We start from the raw sequence: 11,475 nt of genomic DNA, 5'->3' as shown, positions 1-11,475 counted from the left end.
GGAGCAGAGATGATGTGCAGGAGCAGAGATGATGTGCAGGAGCAGAGATGAGGTGCAGGAGCAGAGATGAGGTGCAGGAGCAGAGATGATGTGCAGGAGCACAGATGAGGTACGGGAGCAGAGATGATGTGCAGGAGCAGAGATGAGGTACGGGAGCAGAGATGATGTGCAGGAGCAGAGATGAGGTGATGGAGCAGAGATGAGGTACAGGAGCAGAGATGAGGTGATGGAGCAGAGATGAGGTACGGGAGCAGAGATGAGGTACGGGAGCAGAGATGAGGTACGGGAGCAGAGATGATGTGCAGGAGCAGAGATGAGGTACGGGAGCCGAGATGAGGTACGGGAGCAGGTTCCGGGTGCATGTACTCAGGAGTGGAGCTGTGGGTTCAATGCCCTTGGAGAAGGGTAGGGATGCCATACCACTAAGGCAGAGACCGAGTGCTTTGCAAGTCCTTTGAGTCCCTCATTCATACGGAGAAGTGATGCAATGGGGGACACGTCTGTGAAGGTCCAATCATCCGGGTCACATGGTCTATCTGTACAAAAATAATTTACATTGAGGCAACTGGACCGACTGTATTGTTCTTGAAGACGTTTTGCTGGTCATCCGACCAGCTTTCTCGGTGCAATGACGTGGCAAAGCTGGTCGGATGACCAGCAAAACGTCTTCAAGAACAATACAGCCGGTCCAGTTGCCTCAATGTAAATTATTTTTGTACAGATAGACCATGTGACCCGGATGATTGGACCTTCACAGACGTGTCCCCCATTGCATCACTTCTCCGTATGAATGAGGGACTCAAAGGACTTGCAAAGCACTCGGTCTCTGCCTTAGTGGTATGGCATCCCTACCCTTCTCCAAGGGCATTGAACCCACAGCTCCACTCCTGAGTACATGCACCCGGAACCTGCTCCCGTACCTCATCTCGGCTCCCGTACCTCATCTCTGCTCCTGCACATCATCTCTGCTCCCGTACCTCATCTCTGCTCCCGTACCTCATCTCTGCTCCCGTACCTCATCTCTGCTCCATCACCTCATCTCTGCTCCTGTACCTCATCTCTGCTCCATCACCTCATCTCTGCTCCTGCACATCATCTCTGCTCCCGTACCTCATCTGTGCTCCTGCACCTCATCTCTGCTCCTGCACCTCATCTCTGCTCCTGCACCCCATCTCTGCTCCTGCACATCATCTCTGCTCCTGCACATCATCTCTGCTCCATCACCTCATCTCTGCTCCTGTACCTCATCTCTGCTCCATCACCTCATCTCTGCTCCTGCACATCATCTCTGCTCCCGTACCTCATCTCTGCTCCTGCACATCATCTCTGCTCCCGTACCTCATCTCTGCTCCTGCACCTCATCTCTGCTCCTGCACCTCATCTCTGCTCCTGCACATCATCTCTGCTCCCGTACCTCATCTCTGCTCCTGCACCTCATCTCTGCTCCTGCACCTCATCTCTGCTCCCGTACCTCATCTATGCTCCTGCACATCATCTCTGCTCCCGTACCTCATCTCTGCTCCCGTACCTCATCTCTGCTCCCGTACCTCATCTCTGCCCCTGTACCTCATCTCTGCTCCTGCACATCATCTCTGCTCCCGTACCTCATCTCTGCTCCTGTACCTCATCTCTGCACATCATCTCTGCTCCTGCACCTCATCTCTGCTCCTGCACCTCATCTCTGCTCCTGAACATCATCTCTGCTCCCATACCTCATCTCTGCTCCATCACCTCATCTCTGCTCCTGAACATAATGCTCCCGTACCTCATCTCTGCTCCTGCACATCATCTCTGCTCCCGTACCTCATCTCTGCTCCCGCACCTCATCTCTGCTCCATCACCTCATCTCTGCTCCTGCACCTCATCTCTGCTCCATCACCTCCTCTCAGCTCCTGCACCTCCTCTCAGCTCCTGCACCTCATCTCTGCTCCCGCACCTCATCTCTGCTCCATCACCTCATCTCTGCTCCTGCACCTCATCTCTGCTCCCGCACCTCATCTCTGCTCCCGCACCTCATCTCTGCTCCCGCACCTCATCTCTGCTCCCGCACCTCATCTCTGCTCCATCACCTCATCTCTGCTCCCGTACCTCATCTCTGCTCCTGCACATCATCTCTGCTCCCGTACCTCATCTCTGCTCCATCACCTCATCTCTGCTCCCGTACCTCATCTCTGCTCCATCACCTCATCTCTGCTCCTGCACCTCATCTCTGCTCCCGTACCTTATCTGCTCCTGCACCTCATCTCTGCTCCTGCACCTCATCTCTGCTCCCGTACCTCATCTCTGCCCCTGTACCTCATCTCTGCTCCTGCACATCATCTCTGCTCCCGTACCTCATCTCTGCTCCCGTACCTCATCTCTGCTCCTGCACCTCATCTCTGCTCCCGTACCTCATCTCTGCTCCCGCACCTCATCTCTGCTCCTACACCTCATCTCTGCTCCCATACCTCATCTCTGCTCCTGCACCTCATCTCTGCTCCTCAATGTGGCTTTCAAGGTCCATCGTCTCACCGCTTCCTGCCCAACCTGAGCCCACCACTTGCGGCTCAACCTGAGTCCACCAATCCACCGATTGGTGCCCAGCCTGAGCCCACTGACCCACCGCTTGCTGCCCAGCCTGACTCCATCGAACCATGGCTTGCTGCCGAACCTGAACCATGGCTTGCTGCCGAGGCCTGGCATGAAATCCCAGAGGAATGGCACTTGGCCTGCTACCATACATGGTGGGGAGGCCTCCAGCTTGTTAAAGAATCCTGGCAGTGGGGCACCTTGCTGGTTACCATACCCTGGTGGCAGGGCACCTTGCCTGTTACTGGACCTCCCTCTCAACAGACACTTTTAGAACGAAGGCCTCCCGGCAATTCTCGGTACTATAAGGAGTCTTCCGGCACATGAAGAGGAACTCCCGATTCACTCTATGCCACAATATCTCCGAAGGCCCCTCCTCTGTTTTACAATTGTGCTGAGCGGGAGAGCCAGGAAGCTACACGGACTTTGTTAGCCAAGGCTTCTTGGAGCGTCCGGAGGCGGCTACCTAAAGGGGGACAATGTTAAGAATCAGAACACCTGGCTGGTGGCATTGCGGCCCCTGGACCTGAAGGGCGCAGTTCCGGGGTCCACCAGAGGGTGGCTGCTGGGAGGGCATCTAGCGCCCCTTCAGGAGCCTCAAATAATTTTTCGAGTGTGCCCGGCACTGCTGATCCACTGCTCCCTATCCCGGCCATGCCTTGCCCCTTTGCCCCTCATACCCCGGCTTTGTTTAGATTCGAGTCCCATTTCCTTGTGTAGCTCCACCTATCTGGCCATGTCGCCAATGCAGGAAACCCACGTGGGGCGTCCTAAATCAAAACTGTGGAGACCCAAGTTTGCGACCAATACCTCCAGTGTGAGCCGAACCCGTCGCGTTAGAAAAAGGAATTGGGGGAAAGAAAATAAGATTTAATCATCCGAAGATGTCGTATGTTCCACTTTCCTCCAGCAGGGGGCTCTCCCAGTCAATGAAGCTGCTCCCCGTGCACAATCATGTCTAAGGGAGATCAGACTACACTGCTAGAGGGGGCTAAACCAACCTTGACACCCCCCCTGCCCCTCAGCAGAGGAAGCCAAACACCTCAAGGGTTGTGTGAGTTCTCTGATGTTTGATCAGATTAGACTTCTGTAAAAAACATTTCCCACACTCCGAGCAGGAATGAAGCAACTCCCCCGTGTGATATCTTTGATGCTTGACAAGCTCTGATTTCCGTAGAAAGCTTTTTCCGCACTCCAGACAGGAATAGCGGTTCTCGCCCATGTGGTAGCTCAGATGGGTGTTAAGATTGGACTTCTGTGAAAAACTTTTCCCGCACACAGGGCAGGCATACGGCTTCTCCCCCGTGTGAGATCTCTGATGAGTAACAAAGTCTGACCTCCGCGTATAACTTTTCCCGCACTCGAGGCAGGCATAAGGCTTCTCCCCTGTGTGAGATCTTTGATGCGTAACAAGTTCTGATTTTCGAGTATAACTTTTTCCACACTCAGGGCAGGCGTACGGCTTCTCTCCCGTGTGCAATCTATGATGCCGAGAAAGATAAGACTTCTGAGAAAAACACTTCCCGCAATCAGGGCAGGAAAACGGCTTCTCCCCCGTGTGAGATCTGTAGTGAGTCACGAGTTCTGATTTATGGAAAAAACGTTTCCCGCACTCAGAACAGGAAAATGTCTTCTCCCCTTGAATTCCGGCCCCATCCCCCACAGGACGAGGTCGCTCAGAGTCAGAGGGAGTCCATGGTCTCTCCACACTGTGACGTCCACCATCCATAGCTGAGCTCATTGTCTCTTCTCCTGCACAATCTGCTGTGATGTCCTCATCTTCCATCTTACAACCTGGAGATAAAGTCAGACGATCCTTTGAGGGTTCCTCCATGGCGTGTCCTGGAAACATAGAGACACATGATGGAGAGATATGAGAGGGTTAGAGGACTTCACTCAACATTCCATCTGGATCAGGAGGTCTGAGGGAGCAGATGTTCTATGAGGAGGTCCCAACCAGCCGGGACTCCTCCCCTCTTCCGTCAACATTCCATCTGGATCAGGAGGTCTGAGGGAGCAGATGTTCTATGAGGAGGTCCCAACCAGCCGGGACTCCTCCCCTCTTCCGTCAACATTCCATCTGGAGCAGGAGGTCTGAGGGAGCAGATGTTCTATGAGGAGGTCCCAACCAGCTGGGACTCCTCCCCTCTTCAGTCAAAGGGCCTCCTCCCGGATCACTTCTACATTGACACACTGGGTCATGTGACCTCTAAGAAACAAGAGGATCAGAGTATAGACTGGCAGTCCCTCTCCCAAATAACAGAATAATGTACTATGGCCCACCTGTGCTGATAGTCAGCAGGTAGATGATCTCCAGGGTGAGGTTTAGTATCCTCTCGGTCATGTGACTCCGGTCCTCCTCCATCCTCATGGATGTGGTCATGTGATCTCTGGAGGTCTCTGTGGACGGATAGAGGAGAATGAGGAGGACTGTACCGGGTGAATGACATTCTTGTCCTATGAATGGAGATCGGGGTGTTTGAAGCTCCAACAAGCCAAAATGAAGCTTCAGACTTCACAGGGTCCCCGAACCCCGAGGGAGGTCTGAGATCAGCCATTGTGTCGGTGTGTCTGGTGACGGTGAGCGGACGGGAAGAGCTCCTTCATAAGGAGGGATTTATAGGGATGAGATCCGGGTCTGAGGTGGATCTCCGGGATTCGTGTTTCGGGAGAACCGAGAACTTCTGGTGAATTTTGAGAGTCCTAAATTTGGAAGAACCCATAATGTACTAACCTTTGGTCTGACCCTGACGAGGTTAATGGACTTTTTCACACTTGATATATGTGTGTAGCCGCATCTGCCGGAGATGAGAGACGTCACAGTGACTATGGAGGACGAGGACGGACATGAAGGGGGGGAGGGGTTACTGGGTGTATATATAACATAATATCTTATTACCTCCTCTGCTGCCAGTTCCAGCAATGTCTCCTCTCCACTTCCTCCTAACTCACCTCTCACCCGGAACTTCCTGTCTCTACATTACATCACTTCCTTCCATAGAGACTTCCTGTCTGGGTATAGGTGAGATCGCCACCTGGTGGAGCTCAGAGGAACTGAGAAAAGTCTCATATTGTGAACCCGGCCTTGTGCTGTGTGTTCTCTATAGATGGGTCATCTCCTCCCCACCGAGAGGGATAGAAGTATATGACTGATAGGGATCAGTGGAGGGATTTCGGCTACTTATCTACATTGATGAAAACCTTCTCATGTGGCTTTGTAAGCCCCGTGATGCCCCCATTCATCCATAGAAGACTCAGGCGGCGGTGGAATGGGTGATGTGGGTCACCTCCTCACATGTACACGGCAGTAGAGTGGCCCGGCCGATCAGGACCCCAGTACAGATGGGAGCGGGACTTCTCTTCCAGCACATCCCACATCTGATATATGGAGGCGAAGAACCCCAGCAGAGGGGAAAGTGTGGAAATGGCTCCTGATTCCCAGGGTTTGGTGGTGAAGGATTGGCCACATAAAAGGAAGAGGTCCTCAGGATGGAGTAGTCAGGGTCTGGGGTGCGGGGCACATATGTGGCAGTGGTGGAACTTCAAGTCACCGCTGGGAGCCCCATGATGGCTTCAGCAATCCCAGCTACGGCAGAGAAGGTGCAAGACCAACCAAAGAACTTTAATAAAGGGGCCCTCCTGCAAGGGTAAGCAGCAGTGCTGGGTAGCAGGAAGCATGCACCTAGGTATGGGAGGTCTTACTCTTCCCCACCAAAGGAGCCGGGGTTGTTCCAGGAACCTCCACCATGAGGAGCCTTTTTGAGGATACATCTGAGGTCATCAACCTCTTCCACCAGAAGATACGCATATGGAGGTCCGGATCTCAATTGGAACCCAACATCTTCCAGGAGAGGCCAATAGGTCACCAGCACTTCTGTCCCGTGCATTAGGGGATCTTGAAATGAGAGGAGGGGCCTCTTGAAGCTTCATGCCAGAACCCCTGCGTGGATGACCAGGGCACGAGTGTCCCGGGAGATGCCACTGCTGATGGAGGATGATGGTCTCTGTGATGGATCCTTCGGGCAGGAGTCACACGCCAGAGGAAGCGGTGCGGACCAAGTCGTAGCTGGATGCAGGCCGGGTCTTCAATGTACGGGCGGCGTGGAACAGTAGACAAGGGCGTAGTCCGGTGACAGGCCAAAAGATCAGGAACGTGAGGACAAGGCGAGGTCAAGGGACAGGCCGTGGTCAAAGGAAGGTAGAGCAGCAGAAGAATGGTCAAGACAAGCCGGGTCAGTATCAGGTACCGAGGCAGGATTCAGGAAGCTGAAGATCACTTGGATGTCACAGCCTTCCGGTGCCATGATAAGAAGCACACGCGTGTCCGTGCACTCGCCGAGGACCACGCCTAGATTTCACTACTGCATGAAGCTTCCATAACAGTCTAACTCTGCTGAGATAGAGGCCGAGCTCCTGCCTTGATTTGGTGCTCCCATGCTGGAGCTGAAGGGCCTGGGACATGAACCTTCATATGGGAGAAGGCCACATCTCCACGCCAGGGAACCTTTAGAAATTCTAATTCCTGAGACGTCATGGGGGCAGTGGGGGGGAACTATGGTGGGCGTGTCCAAAGGGTGCTTTTAAAAACAGGGAGGGGCTTAAACGATTAGGTCCGGAGTCTACAGACTTGTGGGTAGCTGGGATCCAGGTGCACTGTGTGTACACTATTCCGGTGAAGCTGACATTGCACCGGACTCCCACCGGCAATGGTCTCCAGTCCTGGTGAAAGCCGTGGCGTCCAGTAACCCCAAGGCCGCCTCTTTGTCGTCCTCCCAGTGCCGGGACAAAGTCAACTGGTGCTCAGGAAGAAGATGTCAAACTGCACCGCCCCATCATTGGTGGTCAGTGGACCCAATAATAACCCCTCAGCAATGGTGGTCAGTGGACCCAATATATAACCCCTCAGCAATGGTGGTCAGTGGACCCAATATATACCCCCTCAGCAATGGTGGTCAGTGGACCCAATATATACCCCCTCAGCAATGGTGGTCAGTGGACCCAATATATACCCCCTCAGCAATGGTGGTCAGTGGACCCAATATATACCCCCTCAGCAATGGTGGTCAGTGGACCCAATATATACCCCCTCAGCAATGGTGGTCAGTGGACCCAATATATACCCCCTCAGCAATGGTGGTCAGTGGACCCAATATATACCCCCTCAGCAATGGTGGTCAGTGGACCCAATATATACCCCCTCAGCAATGGTGGTCAGTGGACCCAATATATACCCCCTCAGCAATGGTGGTCAGTGGACCCAATATATACCCCCTCAGCAATGGTGGTCAGTGGACCCAATATATACCCCCTCAGCAATGGTGGTCAGTGGACCCAATATATACCCCCTCAGCAATGGTGGTCAGTGGACCCAATATATACCCCCTCAGCAATGGTGGTCAGTGGACCCAATATATACCCCCTCAGCAATGGTGGTCAGTGGACCCAATATATACCCCCTCAGCAATGGTGGTCAGTGGACCCAATATATACCCCCTCAGCAATGGTGGTCAGTGGACCCAATATATACCCCCTCAGCAATGGTGGTCAGTGGACCCAATATATACCCCCTCAGCAATGGTGGTCAGTGGACCCAATATATACCCCCTCAGCAATGGTGGTCAGTGGACCCAATATATACCCCCTCAGCAATGGTGGTCAGTGGACCCAATATATACCCCCTCAGCAATGGTGGTCAGTGGACCCAATATATACCCCCTCAGCAATGGTGGTCAGTGGACCCAATATATACCCCCTCAGCAATGGTGGTCAGTGGACCCAATATATACCCCCTCAGCAATGGTGGTCAGTGGACCCAATATATAACCCCCAGCAATGGTGGTCAGTGGACCCAATAATAACCACCCAGCAATAAACTGTTTTTGTGTTATGATGGAAGTTTTTGAGTTATGACTTCCTGGTAACCGTTAAAACCGTCATCAATAGATTTTTACAAATAATAAGCTATAAAATAAAAAGATTAATCCAAATCTGAAGACGTCTTTTATCAATCAAATTACAAACAATCTCATCGTTATAAGAACAGAAATATTTCAAAATACAGAAGACATTTCCCACACTCCGCACACTAAGGGGAACCCACATAGCCCTCGAGGTGTCTGTTTGCTAAGATGGAACTTCTGTGAGAAGCTTTTCCCACACCCATTACAGGACTACAGCCTGTCATATGTGTGAGACCTCTGATGTCTTTTAAGGTGTAAACTGACATGAAAAAAACAAAATACAGAAGACATTTCCCACACTCCACAGAGCCCTGGAGGTGTCTGTTTGCTAAGATGGAACTTCTGTGAGAAACATTTCCCACACTCATTACAGGAATATGGCCGGTCGTATGTGCGAGACCTCGGATGTCTTTTAGGGTTAAACTGAAATGAAAAACCTCTCCCACACTCAGGGCAGGAATACAGTGTTTTCATTCCTGTGCCTTAGCTGATGAACATTAAGACTGGACTTCCATGAAAAGCATTTTCCACACACTGAACAAGAATACCGCTTTTCGCCAGTGTGGAACCTTTGATGTGTAGTAAGGCTGCATTTCTGTGAAAAACTTTTCCCGCATTCCGAGCAGGAATATGGCTTCTCCCCCGTGTGAGATCTTTGATGCGTAACGAGTTCATATATCCGTAGAAAACTTTTCCCGCACTCAGAGCAAGAATACAGCTTCTCCCCTGTGTGAGATCTCTGATGGGTAACAAGTTCTGATTTCCAGTGAAAACTTTTCCCGCACTCAAGGCAGGAAAAAGGCTTTTCTTGGGCGTGGACTTGCTGATGATTGCTACGATTCTTCTTCTCTGAAAAACACTTTCCACACTCAGTACAGGAATACGGCTTTTCACCCGTGTGAGACCTCAGATGTCTTCTAAAATTACACTGTGCTGAAAAACATTTCCCACACTCAGGGCAGGAATACGGCTTCTCCCCCGTGTGAGATCTTTGATGTCTTACCAGCACAGATTTATGGACAAAATATTTCCCGCACTCATGGCAGAAATGAAGCTTCTCACCCGTGTGAGATCTCTGATGTGATTTAAGACTGTACTCATCTGAAAAACATTTCCCACACTCAGGGCAGGAATGCATCTTCTCCCCTGTGTGTGATCTTTGATGTCTAGCAAGGTCTGAGATCTCTGCAAAACATTTTGCACAGTCAAGGCAAGCATATGGCTTCTCGCCCTTGTGCAAATTCTGATGTCTAGAAAGATTGGAGTTCTGTGAAAAACCTTTCCCACACTCGGAACAGGCATAAGGTTTCTCACCTGTGTGACATTTCTGATGTCTGACCAATTGAGAGTTCTGGAAAAAACATTTGCCACACTCAGAACAGGCAAATGGCTTCTCCCCCTTGTGCAATTTCTGATGTCTGGAAAGCTTGCCCTTATCAGTAAAACCTTTTCCACACTCAGGGCAGGAAAACGGCTTCTCCCCCGTGTGAGATCTGTAATGTATGTCCAGTTTTGATTTATGAAGAAAGCTTTTCCCGCACTCAGAACAGGAATGAATCTTCTCACCCGTGTGAGATCTCTGATGTACAGTAAACCTTACTTCAGATTCAAAACTTTTTCCACACTCAGGGCAGGAAAATGTCTTCTCCCCCTGAATTCCGGCACCATCCCCCACAGGACGAGGTTCCTCAGAGTCAGAGGGAGTCCATGGTCTATCCACACTGTGACGTCCACCATCCATAGCTGAGCTCATTGTCTCTTCCCCCGCACAATCTGCTGTGATGTCCTCATCTTCCATCTTACAACCTGGAGATAAAGTCAGACGATCCTTTGAGGGTTCCTCCATGGCGTGTCCTGGAAACATAGAGACACATGATGGAGAGATATGAGAGGGTTAGATGACTTCACTCAACATTCCATCTGGATCAGGAGGTCTGAGGGAGCAGATGTTCTATGAGGAGGTCCCAACCAGCTGGGACTCCTCCCCTCTTCAGTCAAAGGGCCTCCTCCTAGATCACTTCTAAATCTACACAGCCTTGTCAGAAGAGGAGGAGCCAACAGGGACTGGGAGGAGCATGCTGCTCATCCAACCTCTGATAAATAGTATAGGCTGGCAGTCCCTCCCCCGGATAACAGAAGAACATATAATGACCCACCTGTGCTGATCTGTGTAGGCGTGTCCTCCTCTATGGACGTCCTCATCATCCCGGCCTCCTCCGTATATCGCTGATCATCCCTCACATACGTCTCTTCTACTTCACCCTCAACTTTCATCTTCATCAGATCTTCACCCTAAACCAACAGAACGGCAGAAAGTCTCATCTGTGACATAGAAGTATTTATGATGTGACATCACATAGAAGATCTCATCTTGTAGAGTCCACACGTCATCTCCACATGTCAGAGCGTTCCATCACTTTATGTTCCCGCCCCTCCAATCCACCCACCTGATCATGGTGGGGGATGGTGAGATCTTCCTGGGTGGGATCCCGGGAATACAGGGGGCGGGGACATCTCTCATGGTGGGGGATGGTGAGATCTTCCTGGGTGGAGTCCCGGGAATACAGGGGGCGGGGACATCTCTCATGGTGGGGGACGGTGAGATGTTCCTGGGTGGGATCCCGGGAATACAGAGGGCGGGGACATCTCTCTGGTGGGTTCCTGTTATTAGGTGACTTCATCATCATGTCCTTGTGTCCTTCAGAAAGCTCCTCCATCACCCCGTACTCCTCATCCTCCTCTTTATACTCTTCTTTAACAAAAATAGTATCATCTCCGAGGTCTCCATTCTAGATATATTATAAAACATTCATTGTAACGAAAAAACACTTGTCTATAAAGCATCATTACCAATTGTTCATCATCTACCTGATCATGGTGGGGGATGGTGAGATCTTCCTGGGTGGGATCCCGGGAATACAGGGGGCGGGGACATCTCTCATGGTGG

The 11,475-nt window shown here is 51.4% G+C and overlaps 1 protein-coding gene across 1 annotated transcript in view; it reads right to left on the bottom strand.

The window, feature by feature from the left end:
* The window catches only part of LOC108799112 (zinc finger protein 585B-like), a 27,684-nt gene that overhangs the window by 8,395 nt on the left and 7,814 nt on the right, over positions 1 to 11,475 (bottom strand). Inside the window, exons 4-9 of the mRNA XM_018570934.1 lie at positions 11,101 to 11,317; positions 10,685 to 10,813; positions 9,777 to 10,382; positions 9,366 to 9,608; positions 9,033 to 9,284; positions 3,609 to 4,152 (exon numbers count right to left, since the gene is read on the bottom strand). Of these exons, the coding sequence (XP_018426436.1) occupies positions 3,609 to 4,152; positions 9,033 to 9,284; positions 9,366 to 9,608; positions 9,777 to 10,382; positions 10,685 to 10,813; positions 11,101 to 11,317 (1,991 nt within the window). The remainder of the gene's footprint in view (positions 1 to 3,608; positions 4,153 to 9,032; positions 9,285 to 9,365; positions 9,609 to 9,776; positions 10,383 to 10,684; positions 10,814 to 11,100; positions 11,318 to 11,475) is intronic.

Source organism: Nanorana parkeri, unplaced genomic scaffold (genome assembly GCF_000935625.1).
Source record: "Nanorana parkeri isolate BGI_ZX_2015 unplaced genomic scaffold, ASM93562v1 scaffold1634, whole genome shotgun sequence".
NCBI lineage: Eukaryota > Metazoa > Chordata > Amphibia > Anura > Dicroglossidae > Nanorana > Nanorana parkeri.
The sequence above is the reverse complement of the archived record's forward strand: the minus strand, read 5'-3'. Positions and strand labels throughout refer to the sequence as shown.